The sequence below is a fragment of the Pelodiscus sinensis genome, chromosome 23 (assembly GCF_052426305.1).
Source record: "Pelodiscus sinensis isolate ZL-2025 chromosome 23, ASM5242630v1, whole genome shotgun sequence".
NCBI lineage: Eukaryota > Metazoa > Chordata > Testudines > Trionychidae > Pelodiscus > Pelodiscus sinensis.
In genome coordinates, this window is record NC_143074.1 from 23,795,773 (window position 1) to 23,816,364 (window position 20,592).

The 20,592-nt window shown below is 47.7% G+C and overlaps 1 protein-coding gene across 10 annotated transcripts in view; it reads right to left on the reverse strand.

Annotated features, from left to right (window-relative positions):
- The window catches only part of STRBP (spermatid perinuclear RNA binding protein), a 107,161-nt gene that overhangs the window by 16,705 nt on the left and 69,864 nt on the right, over positions 1 to 20,592 (reverse strand). For 5 of the 10 annotated variants that reach the window (XM_075905624.2, XM_075905626.2, XM_075905625.2 and 2 more), the window contains 8 exons: positions 20,004 to 20,096; positions 18,833 to 19,032; positions 15,304 to 15,462; positions 13,166 to 13,300; positions 12,074 to 12,214; positions 8,084 to 8,207; positions 5,254 to 5,345; positions 5,131 to 5,175 (listed from right to left, as the gene is read on the reverse strand). In XM_075905624.2, the coding sequence (XP_075761739.1) occupies positions 5,131 to 5,175; positions 5,254 to 5,345; positions 8,084 to 8,207; positions 12,074 to 12,214; positions 13,166 to 13,300; positions 15,304 to 15,462; positions 18,833 to 19,032; positions 20,004 to 20,096 (989 nt within the window). Of the gene's footprint in view, positions 1 to 1,891; positions 2,335 to 5,130; positions 5,176 to 5,253; positions 5,346 to 8,083; positions 8,208 to 12,073; positions 12,215 to 13,165; positions 13,301 to 15,303; positions 15,463 to 18,832; positions 19,033 to 20,003; positions 20,097 to 20,592 lie in introns of those variants that run through there. The other 5 variants (XM_075905632.2, XM_075905631.2, XM_075905630.2 and 2 more) reach the window with 3 other exon arrangements.

Genomic DNA, 20,592 nt, shown 5'->3' on the forward strand with positions numbered 1-20,592 from the left:
ATGTGGTTAGTAACTCCCAACAAATGACAAAAATAAATAAATAAATAAATGACTTCATATAAATCATCTGAAATGACGGCCATCATGTTGGAAAACAGCACAGCTCCCTCTGTTTAACAAGGTGGGGGAGAATAAGTACATTTCCAATAGGTAAATATTTTCAGAACAAATTACCCTTTCAATTTGAAAGTCTCAGAAATTCATGGATTTTAAAAAACATCAGCAACTTTAACATCAGCAGTTGCCAATCAAAAGAATTCCAAAAAAGGCAGAGATCTTTTAATGAATATTGTATTACCCCAAAATGGGCGCTCATCAGCCATGCTTTTTCTGCTCGTGATGGCTCCCTTTCATCCATAGGCCAGCAAAACAAGTCAATGATTCATCAACAGTACTCAATTTGAAGGCATCCTCAGCCCTGCTATTTATCTCACAATACTCATTCAGGGGATGCTAATGGCAGACTCCCTTGCTTCAGTCAATAAAGGCTACATACTTTATTAAAGTACCACCACCACCAAATGAAAGCAAGAGCTACCGCAGGAAGAGAAACGTTTGCGAGAGATATAAGCACATTCCGAAGTACAAATACTCGGGTTAAGAATAGCTGTGGTAATTAACTTCAAGGAACGCAGCTTGCTATACTCGTCACCCCCTTATCATGCTGTTCTAGGACGACTCCCTGCTAGGAGAAACATTGTGGTAGCCCCACTCAAAAAACCCACCCTTCCCCAAAACAGAGTCGGGAGGAGAGTGGAGTGTTTCAAGACATCTTTAAGGCAGCACAACATAGAACAAACCGATGACCGCAAAGGAACAGGTGACCTCTGAATGGAAAAGTGCAACCAAAAATGCTGCTTATTTTGTGGGGGTGATACCTTAATAAGAAGCCTTTTATTCCTTCACATTGAAGTCCAAAGCACAGCAGCTTTACACACAAGCCTGGAAATATCCCGGCGACTGTAGGGAGCATGTCTTCGGCTCTCTAGTTTCAGAGGGGTACACACGCTCCTTACTTACAGATGTTGCTTTACTTTGGGTACGAGCTCGTATCAACGAATGAATACTGGCCTATGGCTGAAATGTGTCACTTTTCACAGCAGCACTCAACAAGAACTGGGACCATTAAATAGCAAGTTTTCATGGGGACCTTGTTGCTGCTTTAGATTCTTATAATTGTAAGGGGGAAAAGGAGAACCCTTTTTTAAATTAGAGACTGACAACAAAGCTGTAAAAATGCTACATGGAAAATCAAGGGTGGGCAGAATCTTACAGAGTGAAGAAGGCCACAAGAACAAGTACAATTTATTCTTTTTTGAAGGGTGTGGGGGGCATTGTAAAAACCTCTTTGGCACACTAACGAACTTAATCATGACTTTCTGATTGTCCTTCCTCTGGTCAATACAGACATAACTATGTATTCCTCCAATTACAAAACAAAAGTATTTGCATGGAAATTTCCCTTGTTGAACACAGGTTTCACAAAATGTAACTGAATACAAAGAGACCATATAGTGTTAATAATTCCCTTTGTTTTCTTTTTCAGCATTTTGCATACAAATGAAGAGGTTTCTTGGAAAAGGAAGACAGGGTCTATGTTACTGAACCTTACAATATGATAATTTCCTTGGTTTTAAAGATACTAAGGGAATTCTTTCAAGGTACTGATGCTTATATATATATATATATCAAAATAATAAGCTAAGACAATACTTAAACCAATATTTTACTAGCTTCATTCACCTTAATATTTACAAAGTTAAATTTTAACTGAAAATTGTCTATTGTATTACTGATTTGTTTTTAAATAACTATACTTTGAATTAAGTAGCCCTACAACAAATAACTGAGATTCTGTATGACTGCATTAGGAAACAGGCAGTACTCTGTGTTACGACAAAACAGTTTATTTGTGATCAGTGTTTTATATTCTATACATCCTTCACAAATTTAATTTTACATAATCGGATACTTCATTTAAAACGTAAGGTTTAAGCTTCTAGTTCTTCCCTATAACAGAAGGCTGGTATAAGTTATTTGAAAATGAGGTAACATTTCACAGAACATTTTTTTCAAGTTTTAGAGAACTAAATTTGCATTTTGTTAAAATCAAAAAGTAGGAAAAGATGTTTCTTTACAAATGACTTTGCTCAAGTATGTGTTCAAAGAAAACAGGATAAAAAGGCTTTTTTTTCTCTTCTAACATTCTGTACTGTACTGTGTTGTTCAATCAATGGGAATTAGCTTCTGCCATTTGCTAAAAGAATGAGTAGTGGGGAACAGGATATGTTGGGAATTTCATAACTGGTAACAGAACCATTCTCTTGGGTATACCTACAGAGAGAAGAAACGGAGAGGACTCCAAATAAGTTCAATGATCCAATAAAGTCAAGTAAAAGCGTACAGTAATCTTCTCATTAACCCTTTCCAGATGAGTCAGCCAATGTGCTCTGAGGGTATTGAATCCCATAAGCAAAACATGTCAACATTTTGTTCTCCTTTAAACAGGAGTTTTAATATCGCGTATTAGATTTTATGATCATTCTGATGTTTGCTAATTTAGCATGAACAATACGTTCCGGAAATTCTCCGTGCCAGGTTACGCTGAACCAGACTGGATTTGAAAAGTGAATTTACGTTCTTATGAAGCTAGAGGGGATAATCTATCTCGTTCAGTGACCTGAAGGAATTTCACAGGCCAGCTACGACGGCAAAGGTTTTAGACAAGAAATGCTGCTGTGCATACACAGAAGTTCTTAAAGAAATAGCACAGCTCACCCTGTGTTGACAAAGCTCCCTTGGGCTCTGTCAAAACCAGGCACTGATAATTCAATCAAGTTCTGTATCCATTTAGACTTTCTGCATTTATTCATATTGTACGGAAGTGGCAAATCTGGAAAGATTAATAACTGCCTAATCTCAGGATTATTATAGCGTTCTTGTGGCCTCACAAACTTCTGCATCCTTAAATACTGGGTTTTTTAAAATGATTCCTATTTAAATTCTTATATTTAACCTACATATCCATTTAGAAATCACAAAGCAGCAACAGCAGGTATTCCAGAGCACCAGATGATCAAAGTGAAACTTCCCAACATGCAACAGCTTACAAAGGCAAAGAGACATATTTACCTTACAGCCAAAAAAGCATTATCTCTCATTACTTTGCATCACAATAAGACATTAAAACAAAAAAAACTCTTTATGCGAAAAATGGGGGCAGCAGATTTCACAAGACTTTGAAGTCAGCGATATGCCACACGTAAATATCTAAGTGGTTACAATTCAGGCTCCAACACAGATGTCATGAAAAGATGGAGAGGAAGGAAAAAAATAAATCAAGAGACAAAGGGATTGTAGGTAAAACTCCCAGCCCCAAGGGAAGTCAATGAGAGTTTTCCCACTTACGCCAGCGGGGCCAGTATTTCACCCCAGGTTCTTATATGTAACCTATCTGCCAGTAAGAGACACAGATATACAAGTACCAGCCGTCTTAGACTATTTCAGGGTCACTTTCAATACCCACTTCTTACTGTTTCATACAAAGAGGAAGGATTTCATACAAAAGGGACTGGTTAAAAAAAATAAGCCACTGATGAAACAGGTCCCCCCCCCCACTAAATATGTTAATTTCCTGCTAGGTGAACAGGTAGAGGTTCCCTTTCTCATCAGTAACAGCTTGCAAGACAATCAAGAGTACAGACTATGCTTTATGGGAAACACGAACATCAGCTGCTGCCGTGTGAACACAGATGGCCAACTCAGAGGGCAGGATTTCATCTAAGATACGAGTGAGCTGCTTCAAATAGTACAGGGAATTCCGCATCGGCGTGAAGGCCACTCCCTGGCCCTGTGCCACAGAAGGAAGCACAGAATGGTAGTAGCTGTGTGACATGCTCCTAGACCCACCCAATACTAGAGCTGCAGCATTCCCACCAGTGGGGTGCAGCACAAGGGGCAGTGGTCACGGCCTGTAGCGTCTAGGGCGGAAAAGGTTCTCCCCCAGGGGGTAGAAACCAAGCGATCCCGTTCCCTGACAGTTCCCCGCTCAGATAGATTCCGACACTTGGAGTGTTACTAGGCAAGCGTGCTGGTAAGCCGCCAATCCGACTCAGACTCGCCACGGAAGCAGGCATTAGGAAGGGAACGTGCGAGAGGGAGCGTGCACGCAGCACAGGAAAGGGATCAGCGTGGGCTAAGTCTCCCCGCTGGGAAATGAAGAGCAAAGAGGCTGCTGGAGCTTACGTGTGTGATTTTTTCCCTTTGAGAGCTACAGACTCTCACCCTGTTCTGGAAGACGGGCTCGGTACACAACGAAAACCAGAACCGGGTCCCAGAGACGGTGCCGGTGTCAGACCATATCACTGACTCCAAACTCTCTTGCCCCCATTGCCACATAAACCTCATTCAAAGTAACCAAAAGGCCAGTCAGAGATAAATAGGCTTTATTGGTCTCATTAAAAAAGCTGGGGGATGGGCAGGAGAGAGTAACTCTACTGCTAGACGAGAGGCCCTACGTTCATTTTAGTCCATACGAAACACGGTGCACAGCCGTCCTAGATCTCGCTGGGTTTCTTGCCCGAAAGGGGCAGTGGCAAGGTACAGTGCCTTAGCATCCTGGCAGTCTCATCTCTAAGCAGGAATGTAACCCAATTAGCCTGCAGCGATATAAAATGTGTCTGGATGGGTTCGGAAGGTTTGTGGCAGTGGGCATTTCAAACAGCTGAGGCAAGAAGAAGAAATGCCCACAAGTCTAACTTATAGACCATCATTTTGGCCAAGGGGCAGGAGAGGAATAATCAAGGGTGTTCGATTTGGCCCTTCGGTATTCTTTGAATGGAGCACAAGTTGGCTGTAAAAAGTAGGAGAACTACTTAAAAATATTCAGTTTCAAGATGAAAGGGAACAGGCAGTTAGAACAAGCAGTCCTTCCACAATCAGGCAAAGCATAGGCAAAAAGCTACTCCAACCAAAACAAGAACCACAAGGTTACGGCATTAATTGAAAGGTCCTCATCGTCACGTTTAAAATGAGCTCTGATTTTCTTGCACACTCTAGGGCAATCTCTATTGTAGGATTGCCACAACAGTTTCAATGTCGTTTCTAGCTCAGTTAACAGGTCATACGTACCATAGGCTGGCGCAGCTGGGCTGTAGCCATAAGGTGCCCCATAGCCTACAATACAAACAGAACACGTGTTGGATTTCATCCCCCCAAGCATACGGAGAATCAGATCAAAGGTCACAAACTTACTACACAGGGGGCCATACGCAAATCAGAAACTCCACTCCCACTTAAGTTAAAATAGTTAAGCAGCATTTGGGTGTCATCGCTCCAGATTCCGGCTGCAAAAATAAATGAGACAGTTTGCACCTTTTTTTGAAGCTTCAACACAGCAGAGCGAAGCTCAATCTTTCTGTTTCCTTTAGTTTCCCTTTGTTGGAACTTTCCAGTCAATGTTGTTGCACTGCAAGGGTTGGCCAGGCCCTGTGTACAGACTCCTCATAAAATACTAATACAGCTTCATGCACAAAACAGTCATTGGCCTCAGTCCTCCACTAAGGACATGGGAAACCTGGAGGCCTATGGAAAGGTCCAAATCACCAGCAGATAGTGTTGGTGATTAAGAATGCTGCCTTTTGGTTTCCGCAGACATTCTACAGAAGGCATTGGAATGGCTGTAAGTAGGCACTGATGGCAGCTGAAATAGACAAACTCCACTGGGGGACAGGAGGCACGCCAAGGGAGAGGATGTTTGCTTGCTGAATACAAAGGCATGGTCACAGCACTAGTTTGGGTTATTGCTGCTTGTGATTTCACAAAGCCTTAGCACCACTCACATCTGGCAGGGAACGTTTTTGTCCACGTCTAGTAAAGCTTTTTTTTTTTTTTTTAGGTGGGTGAGGTTGGGGCGGGAGGGAGGTTGACAAGGAAAACGTATATGAGCCAAGGGAAAGAAATGCTTAACAAGTATGACGACTGGGAAATTAAACCTATTTCTGGAAGAACTCCACTGGCTAGGACTGTGCCTCTAACAGGTTACCCAGGTCTCAGAAATGATTCAGGCAGGGAAGCAGTTTTGGAAACAATGTTCAAGTCCATTAAAAATGAATTACTGGGTTTTAATATTTATGATTACATCAGCATACAGGAACAACAAAGGTATCACATTGCTGACTGCGCCAGAGAGGTAAATAGACCCAACTCCAGGGCTGCACTATTAACATTTGGGAACTGCTGGTGGGTGTAATTAGAGTTTATGCTAGAACCTAAAAATTGTCAGCACTAACGATCAGGGTTTCACACTTTGGAAGCTACTAAGTGAGCATCGGCCATGGAACTTTGGAGGCAAAGAGACCAAAGAATAAAATAATATATACAGAAAGAGAGGAGAGTCTCTTTCCACCCTTCAACGCCTGCAAATTCTCTCTACACCAGTGTGACTCAGCCTCTTCAGCTTAACAACCCCTTATGCAAACTCTCATTTTCGTGATCCCACGGCTTAAAGTGATGTGCCTATGTCAGGATAAGCCAATGTAACTGGCTTGTGGAGCTGGAAAAGGTCACAGAGAATACCTGACCTTGAAGGGTAACAGCGTGCAGGGAAAGGAAGAGCAAGATTCTTTGTTTTACACTGGAGTATGATTTTCAATGCCTTGTGACCACCCGTTCCCAGGGATATGACACCCACCAGGTGAGATACAGCATTTCAGACAAAGCAAAACATGAGAGAGACTCAGAAATTCCTATGCACTTTGTTGTTCCTGGAGCTACAGGTTTTGCTTACCATGGCAGCTGTGAAAAGACAGCCAATGTTGGCATGGTGGGTCCCGTGCTTTTCCTGGTGGGAGGCTAGGACATCTCCCCTTTCCCTGGCTCTTGGGGCACAGGAAGGAGGTGGAGAAGGGAAGCATGAAAAGGCTTTGGATCTGAGCCCCAGCGCCTCTCAATCCCTGCAGTTTCTTACCCTCTTCCCCCTGGTCCTTGAATACTGGTGGAGTCATTCTACCTGCTCTGCTGGGACACGGTCTCCCTCCACTTCTCTGGTCTTTCAAATCTGAGCAACACACCTCCCAATTCCCATCCTCTCTCCTTCATCTCCCCTTCCCCGTGCTGCCTGAAGCAAGGGGGAGTTATTAGGGTCCCGATGGGGCCTTAATTGGCTACAGGGGCTTCAATCAGCCTGTAGTAGCCTTCCCTAATCTACAAGGAACCACAGCTCAGCTATCTCCCCTCTAGCACGCTCCGACTGCTTCCCGGCCCTGCTAGACCGCTCTGCGAAACCTGCCTGTTGGAATGAACACTGAAACCGCCTGACCAGCAACGTGAATTCTGTGGGAAGGGGCCCATGTACCAGTGGGAACCAAAAAAAGCTTTTAATCTGGACCTGCAGTGTTGTACCACAGAGCAGCACCAGCCAGAACACGACGGGGGACTTCCTTCCTCCCAACCCGACAGCTGCTAAAAGGCACCTCTGCTCACACCTGCGAACGTGCGGGGTGCCCATAGCTTCCCACTCTCGAACGCACTCCCGCAGAGCAGCAATTCCCACTCCGATAGCCCTGCCCCGAGGGCTGAAGTGTCTCTGATGGCCGATCGGCGGCTGCGAGAGGAGATTCGGCAGAAGGCACAGCAAGGCACACAGGACAGGCCTGTAACCGCCTGCACACACAATACCCTTCTGCCCTTACGAAGGCTAATCCTGTAGCCTCATCTAGAACGAGGCGCTCCTGGGAAAGCCAACCCTAATCCTGACTGGCACATCGCCCCGGCGATGTCACAACTGGGCTCAGAGTGGTGGGAATAGGAGAAAGAGCTAGGAGAAAGGCAGTGGTCAGAATGACCACGCTCTGGAGCAGGATAGCTATTTGCTCATCTTCCGTGCACAATAAACCGCAAGGGAAGCACAGACTCTCTGGCTTTCCCCTTTATTTACCCCCCCAACACGGGTTTTTCCCTGTGATTCAAATGCTGCGCAATGGCACAGGTCACCAGCCGGCACGGGCCTGGCCCGCAGAGAGATGGACACTCATCCACGGACAGTCAGCATGGTCAGGCCTTCGCTGGCAGCCCCGTGACGTACCTGGTGCTATGTATCCAGTGGCCGGGGCTGCCCCGACAAATGCCCCTCGCGTTAAAGCGCCTCGTCCTCTTCCTCGAGCAGCCTGGACCGCCGCAGACACGGCTGTGTTTACAACCCCTTTGGTCTGCGGAATAAAGCACAGGGCACGATTCAGGACACGGAAGCAGCCACGAGCCACCCAGCCACGCGATGTGCATGAGCTCCCGCAGAGACTGCAGTCAGCCCACCACGCGTGTCCATACTCAGGCTGAAGTGGGGCTCTGGGACACAGGCCTGTGGGGGGTTCTCGCAAGTTCTCTCAACTGACCCCATCCCCTTCCCTGAACAGAAGGAACGGAGCACTGCCAGCTGCTCCCACGGGCATCTCTCGTTCACACTGGCACCACAGCAATCCACAGAGTGACCACTCCCGGGGGCAGGGATGGGCCATCTGTGTGTCACGTGTGTCTCACTGCTCCAGTGCCAATAAGCCACGACACTTTGCTACTAAGCTGCATCTTGCCTGCCTGGGAGGAGCTGCAGGGACGTGGCGTCTCTGCTGCAAAGCTGGGCTTGTCGCATAGAAATCCTTGACCCTTGGTGCTGGAGAGAGGAGGGGAGGGTGCTGACTACTTCCCCTGTCTGAACTCTCCTCTCCAGCTGGCTGACTGTTCAAAGCACTGAGCAGCGCGGCTTTGCCCTGCCTCGGGAAGTGCTGAGCTAAGCTGGGGCAATCAAGTCGGGGTGGAGAATGGAAACATCGGCATTTTTACCGTAATATTTCACGGCTCCAGAGTGAAACACCAGCCATATTAACTTCAACAGGGCCAGGATCCCACCCCAAGTGAATTAAAGCCAGGGTAAGATCGTTGGAAAAACTTCACCCTTCTCTTTAGGCTCCTACAGTCAGAGGTGGGGCTTGTCTGCTCACGGCAAGCCGGGCACGCGCTTTCTGCACACTGTGACGTTGGCTACACAAACGTTTAGGGCACAGCCACGACAGCGCTTTGAGCTGAAAGCGTGGCCACACGCGAGCGCTGGGAGACAAGTCTCCCCTCCACGAGGGGAACAGCTGGGCTCCCAGCGCTGACGCCTGGTTCACTGGCGCTTTGCAGCCCTGCATCTGGGGTAGGGGAGCCACAAGTTATAGCGCTGCAAAGTGCCAGTGCAGGCTCGGCCAAAGCGTCCGGGTGGCCCCTGCCCATGCACATTAACAGCGAATACCAGCTGAGCTAGTCCCACTTCACAAAGGGCCCGGCTAACAATGCACAAGAGTCTCGTGTAGAGTAGACTCTCACCTGTTGGCCACTAACTCTGTGTGGGCAAAGCCTTGGGCATCATTTACTCACTGGGTTGCCACACGTTCAGAAGCACGGAGCACTCGGCAACTCCCACAGGACAGACTGGCAGCTACCGGGTGACTGGCACATTGGCCACTGATTTGGGTACTCCTGTGTTTTAGGGAACCACAGCTGCTTACAGTTAGACTCGTTAGATAGGAATTAAACTTGCAATACCTAGGCTACTACAGTAAGTTGACCATGATGGATCAACAGGAGACACTCCCCCGTCGAGCTACCTTATCTCATCTGGGGTAGAGTATTGGGGTCAACTGGAGAGTAACCCGTGGTCGATTTGGTGGGTTTTCACTAGACCTGCTAAATCGAATCCCTGCTGCATCTATCGCCTGAACGTGGAACCCAGCTGTAGTGGAGATGTAACCATAGTTACCCTTCCTTTGGGCTATATGTGCAGTATCCATTCGGCTGGATCCATCTCTTCCCATGTCCTCACATGGAGATAGGTTTTTATAGACTGATAAGACTAGAAGGATGCGAGAAGTCATCTACTCCAGTACCCTACCTCCATCCCTGACAAGTTCATGCCTAACCTGCTCTTAAACATCTCCAGTGATGGAGCTTCCACAGTCTCCCAAAGCAACCTATTCCAGGGCTTAACTACCCGACAGGAAGTTTTTCCTAATGTCCAACCTAAACCTCTCTTGCTGCAAATTAAACCCACTGCATCTTGTCCCAGCCTCACGGTTTAAGAATATTATTTTCTCCTCCATCCACTTTGTAACAAGCTTTTATGCACTTGAGGCAACAAGCCATTTTCACGCCTGGCTACTAGAATCCTATCCATTTTAAATGCTTAATGTCTCCCGTATTGAATCCTTCCCAACCCATCTTTATTTTCTGACCCACCTTACAATCTATTCCTCTTTTACATGTGTGAATAACTCTCTTGCTTTCTCTCTATTTTGTTATAATTATCTTAATTCCTTAATTACCTTCTGGCTCCATCTGCTTGTCCTACTCAGGAAATGCCTTTTTAAATATTTTTCTTCTACTACTCAAAGCACCCAATAGCTACAATTGTGTCGATAGTCCTGTTGTTCTAAGCATAGAAGGTTTTGGCCAAACTCCCCTTAAAAACTCTGATTTTTCCCTTTTTAAAAAGCAAAATAAAGAGAGAGAGTTTGCATGGGTGCATCAAAGCACATCGGTCCACGGTCAGCAGCTGAGGGCTAACTGGCAACTTCTTGCAGTCTGGAGAGCTTTAGAAGGGTAGTATTGTCATGGCTTATTGTAAAGAACTGAGAGCTGAAAGTGACCAAACAAAATCTGAGAGCTCGGATCTCAGATTACGCTTGGATCTTAACTGGCATCTTTGTGTAGAACATGACATCAGGGATGATCTAGACAGTATTTGGTCCTGTCATGGGGGCAGGGGACTGGACACGATGACCTCTCGAGGTCCCTTCCAGTCCTAGTATTCCATGATTCTATGACCACGAATTGGATTTTGAAGTAAAAATGGAAGCTCAAGAACTTCCATGATGCAAAAACTGTAGGTCTTGGTGAGCCCAGGAGAATTGCTATAAACATAAGGGTTGGTACAAAACTAATACAAAGGGCTGGTCATTTCTCTCACTACACTTTAAGCTTTAGCAGGATGGAACATAAACTGCATTTTTGCAAAGGCTGCAGAAGAAATCCTAATTCTAGTTAATCCACACAATGCAGATCAAAGCAGTAACTATGAGGACTTTTTTCTGAGTGTGGCTCTCTGAAAGAAGTTCATTGAGCAGAAAGAAAGCTGATTATCAATGTTCACGTTATAGAATGGAGAGATCACTGTGGCTCTCAGGAACCATTTTAATTATTCAGATTGTTAGAATCTAATGTAAAAAGTCCGAAGTCCAAGTTTCTACTAAACAAACCCTCCTCATCCAACGAAACGCTGCGTTTGAAAAGGCTTAAATTCAACTCTGTCTGGAACCTAGAGGATATGTCCATCAGCAGGCTATAAACAAGGTACTCTAAGCTCTCTACTAGGCTATGTCTACACTGCAGCACTATTTTGGGATAGTCCACGTCTTTTGAGTGTGCCCGTTATTTCGAAATACAACGGGCTCGCTATTCCGACGTCCCTGTAACCCTCATTCCATTGGGAGGAAGGGACATTCTGGAACAGCGATTTATTTTGAAGTAAGTGCTGTGTAGACAGCGCCAAATTTCGAAATAAACTATTTTGAAATATCAAAATATGATGTGCAATTTGCGCAGCTCAAATTGTGCATCTTATTTCGACCTAAGGTGCAGTGTAGACGCACCGTCAGACAGTAGCGTAGTCTAGTGGATATTGCACAGGACTTGAACTCAGAAGAGCTGGGTTCTATGACTGACTCTAGCACTGACAGGTCCTATGACCCTGGGCAAAGTCACTCCCTCCTCCCCTCCCCCACTTCCCTGTGGCTTTGGACAGCCCTCAAATCTTCTCAGGCCTCTAAGTGCAATTTACAACTGCTTAACAACAGAGCAATAAAGCAAAGGACAGTAGTTTCAAAGGACCTGCAGAACAGCAGCCTGAAGTCCTGTGGAATAGTGATAGAAATGTAGCCGTATTAGTCTGGTGTAGCTGAAACAAAAACCAGAACTATGTAGCATTCTCTAGCGCTCCCCCAGGTGGTGCTGCCAACGACACATGGGAACTGGGGATTCTTACCTGCGGGAGAATCTTCTTTTTCTTATTGTTTGCTGCATTGGGCCCAGAAAACAGTTTCTCAAGGGCTGCTAAAGCAGCGCTCGCTTTCGCCACCTTCTTATTTGGACCTGCGCCTCTGAACTTCTGCCCGTCTACTTCTACCTGAAGCCAAGAGGTTAATTTAGATCCAGTACTTTGCCTGGCGGAAAGGACAACTCCTATTCACAACCAGATCCTGGCTGGACTCAAAGCCATTAAAAAAAAAGGAATTCCGTTATGGCAGAAACAAACTCGTATTTCCTCCAGTGAGTTCCAAGCACTCTACAACAGAACTAATTAAACCCGGTAGCCCCATGGGATAGGTAAAGCGATCACTTGAACCACTAAGCACAACTGAAATGTAACTGACACAGGACAGGTGAATCCCTTGTCAAGCTGAAACTGAAGGGGGAATGTAAAGAGATCAAATACATTTACTTGGGATGGAGTTAGGCTGGGATCAACACTCTGGCACGTGGTGGGCAGGACCTTGGCTTTATTGCTCATGCTCATCCCAAGACAGCCCTACCCAGCCAGCTTTGCACCCCCAGCACCGACAAGGCTGTGCCTTATGGCTACGCTCTGGCTAAGAAGAGCTGCTTTGTTCTCTCTTCAGAGCCCATCAATGCGGATTTTAAGTCGGCTCAACAACTTGCTGCTGCTGAGTAGAATCAGACCGACTGAATTGGGCTCCCTCGGTTACATCATGACTAATTCCCGCTAAGCTGGCCACAAGACAATCAAACCAGGGCATTCACACTGCCCTGCCAGGACTGCCCGACACCCTGGTCAGTGGCTCTGGCTACGCAGCATCTTCTGCCCTCTCCCCACGACATGGCAGGGATGTGATGTGTTTAGGGGCATTATAATCAAATCCTCCCTCCTTGCTGGATTACCCAGGGCGATTCCCTTGCGATCCCCACAACCTCCGTGGCACTGGGGAGTACAGGGCCCTGAAACGGTTACTGATCTCGTGTGGATGATAATGAATGGTAAGGCTCAGGAATAACACCAGGAGAACTGCAGCATTGTTAGCGAAGCCACTCGCAGATTTCAGAGCTCAGCTTCACTCACCTCCATTACAAAGCGCTTATCGTGACTCCCGCCTGTCTCGGAGATGAGCTCGTACTTAAGACCTCGTCTCTTTTCGTTTAGCTCCATCACCGGGTTTTTGCCACTTGCTGTGAGGATAGGACCCTGAGTTCTTACCTGCAGAGACAAGATATATTATGGCCAACACTCAAGCTGCAGCCACACGCCTACGGCATGTCTGCCCAGAACAACCGGCTGGCTGCCCACCTGGAAAAGGACAGCATTAGTGTTGCTGCAACAGCCGGCTCTTCCTGATACATCAGCCGTAGCAGGTCTCTCGGATGGACCCGCAACAGACACAGAGCATCGTCAGTGCTTCGTCACAGCCTACTGCACCACAGCAGCAGATACGAAGCCCCCGCCCCCCAAGGAAAAGGGGAAAAGGGAGGGACGAACCCTTTGAAAGAGACAATATTCCCACTCGCTCATTTCAGCGGGCAGCTAGCCGGGCTGGCCGTCTCTCTAACCCGCCGTATTTGTATTCACAGCACTGCATGGAGCAACACACTCCTGGCTGCACCAGGCACTTGGGCTCAAAGGGCATCCAAGCGGAAAGGACGGACCATCAAGAACGTAAGTGCAGCCAGAGTGGGTCAGATGAAAGGTCCATCCAGCCCAGTGTCCTGTCTGCCCACAGTGGCCAATGCCAGGCGCCCCAGAAGGAATGAACAGAATAGACGAGCCATCCTCTGCCGCCCATTCCCAGAGGTGGTCAACAAGCATGTGGACATGGGGGATCCAGTGGCTATAGTCTGTTTTGAAAAGGTCCCATCACCAAAAGTTCTTCAGCCAAGTAAGGTGTCATGGGATAAGAGGGATGGTCCTCATGGACTGGCAAACAGACGCTAGGGACACCCTGGTAGCAGGGCCAGGGCTGTGTGCTGCCGTGCTGGCAGTGGGGCTGGAGCAGCAGCTATGGCAGCGGAGCCAGGGCAGCCATGTTGCTTGGTGGCAGCAGGGCCGAAGGCGCTGGTGGCATGGAGGAGCGGTCGCAGGGGACCTTTGCTGATCCGGCAAATTCCCTCATCTGGGACCGGTCAGGTCCCAAGAGTGCTGGACCAGCGAGGTCCAACCTGTATAACTTTTTTTGAGATGAGGCAACCACGTCCGCACGTCCTGAGAGAGAGAGCCCTGAATTCTGTCTGCTCATGACAGCTATGTAAAGATTGGAAACGGTTTAAGAAAACATGTAATTATCAATTAAAAACACCCTCCAAGCACAGAAAGTTACAGCACATCCCCCTTGCAACTGGACTCTTGGAAACATTCAGCACAGACCGGTCAAGTTAAGGAATGTATTCTTTCAAGAAAAACGACATTTCCCATCGACTCGGTGAGACAACAGACACGGAATTTGTCCTTTAGAGCTCCTTAATAAAGCTATAAGTCCCAAAATTAAACTCGTGTAACTTTAGCGTATAGCGCGTTACTAGTCCATTCATACACATTTAACAGCACAATCATGCCTTTCGCATTTTTCAAATCCATCCCTGGTCAGTGTGCTACTTTTCTGTCCTTTTATCAATTTAGAGATACTTTTACCATAAAAGCATCTGTAACCAATGTAACCAATGAACGGTTCTGTTTCTTCCTGGCTTATTTGTCTTACAAGAGCACCAAGATTAAGGCCTCAGTGTGCTAGCTGCACAGTCAAACTGTCCGTACCCTGAAGAGTTTAAGCCTGAGGCTCTGTCTACACTTAAAAATTTAAAGTGCAGCTGCTGCAGCGCTTTCAACTGACAGCGTGGCCACAGCCCAAGGGCATTAGCTAACAGCACTGGGAGTGTGTTTCCCAGCACCGCTGCCTAGTTCACACTGGCGATTTACTGTGCAGGAACTCTGCTTGGGGGGAGCGGAGTTCACCAGAAAGTTACAGCGCTGCAAAGTGCCAGTGCAGGCCTAGTCCAAATCTGACGAGACACAGGCAGAGAGTGAGAAAGCCTCATTTCACAGCTCAGTAACAGAGGCACAGAGCGATAGAAGGGATTTGCCTGGGGACTCATTGGCAGCATGTGGCAGAGAGATGAAAATCTCTGATTCCAGGTCCAGAGCCTTAACTCCACAAGACCATTGTCCTCCTGGAAAGCTCTGTGTCTGCGCATCCTTCAGCAAATACCCACCTCTAAGGTAGAGGAAGTGTCAACTGTAGAATTTCCAGTATTATTGCTTGAATTTGAAGACACAGTCTCGTTTTTGCCTTCGGTATCTGATTTTTCATCAGAGCTCATGCATTCCATATCTGCATCAAAGCCAGTCGGGTAGCCCATTGCTTGTAATACCTACACCAAACGACATTAAACAAGATGTAAAACCGGTTTGGGGTTTGGAAGTGAATACAAAACCCTACCACATAAAAAGACCATGCACACACATTTCAGGAGGTAACTCACTGAGTTCATTTTTCACCAAGTTAAAAACAGCAAAAAATCAAGTACTAATGGGGAAAAAGGTCTTCGCCTTCCCAAGTGGTAACATGTAAGTTTCGGGTGTCAAATGCACTAGCAGTTCATAAATATCGTTTTCCAAACTGAGGTTCCCATGTATAACATCGGATTAAAATTCAACCTATAAAATATGGGATCTATATGCAAAGTAGTTAGCTATTCACAGCTCTGGTTCGATCTCATCCACTGTGTAATACTACTTGACAGTGTGACCAAGACGTTCTGTTTTGCATCTTAAGTTCCTTTGAGCTCAGCGCACAGAAGTTTGCAGACCAAGGACAAAGTGTCTCATAGGAACGGAGGCAGCAGCCCATGTGCAATATGGGATGCTACACGCATCAAGCCCAGATGTTAACTCTTCGGTTTCCAAAGTGGCAGCACACGCAGGGGTTACTATGGGTCTCGATTTTCCCAGACAGAACCTCTTTCTGGAACCTGCTTTCTTCTCTGCCCGGGAGAGATTTTCAAACAGGCAAAATCAGGGTATTTTGCAGAAAAGAGAAGCTCGAAGACTCCCCATTGGTCCATTCCCCTGCAAGTCACAGCTGCTGGATCCTGCCCAGCCAGGCTCCATCTAGGCAAGGTCTCCTGCGTGGACTGAGGACTGCCACTGCATCTGGGGTTCTGCTGGCCATGCCACTGTGGCAGGGAATGACACGGCTCCCACCTCCAGTGAGTACCCATCACAGGTGCTCTGACTGTACTCACCCTCACCCTGCAGCGTTGGAAATATGAGAACCCGAGGGAAATGCCGATGGGAAACCTACGGGTCAGACTCTTGGCAAGAACACAACTGCTGGAGTCTTGGACTGACCTCTCCCATCTGCAGCTGCTCCAAGAACCTCAGCTAACACCCCGCCAAAGCTGGCAGTCCCTCTCCGTGCTGCAGGGTGGCCTGATCGGACAGGTGCAGGGCAGGGAAGCAGTAAGGGAGAGCCAAGATAATGGAGCGCTTGGCTATTTCATCTGCACACCAATGGGAAGTACGTCAACCCCCCTGGGTTTCACCAGCCCTGTGTAGGAGAGGTGCGCAGAACTCGGGATGCTAAGATGCGTGTATTTTGGTAATCGTGTACCCATGGACATTTTCAGCGGATACATGTGGTTGTGAACCAACTCCCTGGCCAAGCTTGCAGAAACGCCCACGGGTACCCAACACTGACCACGGGACTGGACACAGCATAAGCATTCCCCTCCAACGCAGGGCCACAGGCACTCCAGACCCGTCCCCACGGTTCATAGGGAGCAGGCACTGCATTTCCAGACAGCTCCATTCCTGCCCCCATTTTGGAGGTGGGGGTGGGGGAGGGAACACCATTGCTTGCCTGTCAAAGGCACTTGTAGATTTAGAGCTTATGTAACTCAACAGTGAACCTTAAAAACGGAAACCTCCCCGTTGCGTCCCACAACCTCTTGGTGTGTGAGCAAGGGTAGCCCACCCACCAAGTAGGCGTGGCTCACTGTCCTATGGAGTGGCACTTAGACCACTTACAGTGAGAGAGAAGAATGAGGGAGCTCTGCAGCCTAAGCGGAGACCCAGCTGGCTTTCTAGCTCGAGCTCCAGAGGGCCCCGGTTCAAATCCACCTGCAGGCAGTTACACAAGCAGGGCCGGGGCCGGCAGGCAGAGTCACTGTTGGGGCTTTGCACGGCCAGCTTACTGGCTGGTTCTCAGCTTGGAAGGTGTGGTTCCAAAGCACAGCCCAGTGGGTGGGCAGGCTGCAAATTTGGGGAAAATGGGACTGAAGGAGGCTCCAGCCACAGAGGGACCCTGCAGGAGGGAGGCAGAGATAAGATCCTGCTTTTCAAGGCAGAATTCTTATATTACAAAGAGAATTACTGGGGCCACTCGCAGGTGCGAGGAGGCCGGGATGAGAGGACACATACAAAGCCACGTCTCCCGCAGAACGAGACATTCTATCAAATACTTTTGGGTGCTTTGAGCATGAAAGGAAAAGGGACAATGGGATTTTCAAATTCTACATCAAAGAAAAACGGAAAGTTGCCAGATGAACCTCCTGTAAAGAAAGTTCACTCAAAACACATGAAACGAAGCGCAGATAACGGCAGATGGGTTTGTTCTTCTTGCAACCGCAGCTCTGTGGACTCAGTCTCATTTTGTTTTTGCACTTGGCAGAAAACTTTTCCCTCCTTTCTCAGCTACGCACACAGGGAAGGTCCAGTACAGCAGGGCCTAACCTATCAGTACACATTTGCATGGGGGATGAGTGTGGTGGTTGTTTTTACTTACTAGACAGCTACTCAAATCTCATCATTTTACCAACTCCAGCTTTCACCCTCAGAGCCTCTGGGAAGGGGGACAATAGAGAACGGTCCAGGATGCCTCCTACCGATGGACTATCTGCTGACAAATTGTCTCTTGGCACTCAGCAGCCTCAATGTATTTACTGTAGCAACCACAATGCGCTGGGTGATTTCCAGGCACTCACAAGGGAACGGCTGGTGCTCCTAGGAGCTCACAACCACTGTTCCCTGCGCGCCGGGTGCTTGTGCGGCCACTCCAGAGAGATCCCAATGCCGCCCAGCTGATTAGCAGAGCGCCCGCAGCTGGGTGTTTGTTTCCACTGGTGGTGCACATTCCACATAACATTTATTCCACACAGAGGGGAAAAATCCACACATGGCTGAAAATGACTAGTGAGAACATTGCTCGCAACCCAAGGACAGGCAGGCAGGGTGAGGGGAGCGGGAACAGAACGATGAGCCATTGTACTCGTTTCTAACTAGCAAGGAGAACAAAAAACAAAACAAAAAAACCATGGAACCCACCCAATCTCTAACCAGCACCATTTCACACACTGACAGCTCAGTTCACTCCTCCCCTGTCCTGTCCTCCAGGGGGTCTGCAAAGGCCAGAACACTTTGAAAAGGCCTAGGAGAGCAGGTAATCACTTGGGTTTGATGAGACACTGCCTTAGGGGGAGGGATAGCTCAGTGGTTTGAGCATTGGCCTGCTAAACCCAGGGTTGTGAGTTCAATCCTTGAGGGCGCCATTTAAGGATCTGGGGCAAATCTGTCAGCGATGGTACTTGGTCCTGCTGTGAGGGCAGGGGACTGGACTCAATGACCTCTCATAGTCCCTTCCAGTTCTAAGAGATTGGGATATTATTAAAATTATTAGGGGGTTTTCCAGACATGGGACTAGAATTATCAACTTGCCTCTGCCACATGGAGCCTGTGCCTTACCTTCACTGCCACATGGAGCTTGGCCGTTTTCTTAGACGGCCCTGATGCTTCATATGTCGTCCCGTCAACATCGACAGACATTGTGAAGACTGGCGCGTGGACTGGACCAGACTGCGACAGAAGCTTATATTGAAGCCCTGGTCTGATTTGGTTCAGTCTCATCAGAGCGTTCATGAGATCTATTGCTTTACTGTCTAGGACTGTTGGGGAGAGGGCGGGAAGGAAAAACAAGTTGAACGAAAGAAACAGAGAAGCGGAACACTTTGCATTTGTAAAGCACCATCCATTAAGCAGGTAAATACGTGACCATTACCACACAACCCCTGTAGAGCTCAGATCTGTACCAAATCAGTCAGGTCCCTCCGGACTGCTGTCCCGTGACATGGCACACCATGGGTCATACAGCAGAGTGCTACCCGCAGCCACATCCCCTATGAAACTAGGCACCAGGCACAATTCATTCACAGCAATCCAGAACAAACTCCTGACCTGCATATACACTACATGCGATCTGTCAGGAATCGGCACCTGCTCCCTGTGAACAATCAGTCTTACGTATCGAGAGGTCCTGGTCTGGGGTGGCTAGAGAGAACGACGCGCCATTCCAGATAAAGTATCTGAATTCTTTGGAGCAGGACCGGCCTTATGACTGGGCTAGTGGGCCCATGGCCAGGCACCGTAGCCAGAGTGTGAGGGGCAACAGGGCCTAGGTGTGGCCAGGCAAAGGGGGTGGAGGGCACTGGGCCGGGGGGCAGTGTGGCAGGACACGCTGGGGGCACAGGTGGGAGGAAAGTGCAGGGGTTGGGATGAAGCGGACACAGTGCAGGGGCTCGTGGTAAAGAGAGTACAGGATGGGGAAGCAGGGGAAGTGGGTGGGGCTATGCCCCCAAGGGTCAGGGCACCAAAACCAGGGCGCCATTTTCCCTAAGGGCTGCTTTGGGCAACCCAAGTATTCATATCACCCCCTGGAGTAAAAGCAAGTCAATCAACCCAGCGCAAAGATCTTCAACCCCAACTTTAAGCAGAGGCGTATGAAATTCGGAGCACAGTGGGACTGAACAGCTGCCCCCCGCCCTGCCATTCCACTCCAACACCAAGAAGCTTTTGCGTCAGCTTCCACTATAACCAGCGCTGGCGCCTTGACGCCAGGACAGACACGAGTGGCACTTACTTTTCCTCAAGTTGCGCTTCATCTTTTTATTTGGATCTTTATCATCCCCTAATCCATCTTCAAATGGCCTTTTCAGTGCAGAGGAGCTGGCACCTAGAAGATAGTTCTCCTTGTAATATGGCAGTAACAGAGTGGAGACCAGCCAGTGATCCCATGGCACCTGCCTGATTAGCCCCAATACTCAATCACCTGTCAGGGGCCGGATTTAAAAGTTTATATTGCTACGCAGAAGAAAGTGTTAACTTATAACCAGCAGCAGGAGGACTGTGTGGGGAGTCCTTCAGTTTCCACTCGTGTCCAGAGGCCAACGGTATAGGACTTTGTAATGTTAGCCAATAAGATCACATATTCAAACCCACTTCCTTACTAGCTCAAACATCAACAGTAAGTCAATACAGATCTTGTTACATATGTTCTGATCAGCACCGTCAGCATCAGGAAATCTCTGCAAGGAATCAAAGTCCAACAGCTGAAGTTTTATTTTAAAAACTAACATTCTACAGGGGAGCTGAAGTCAGAGGTCTAGGAAAACAAAGTGACTTGGTGTTTCAGCAGTTTGGAAGCAGCTTTGGTCCAATAAATAAATGTT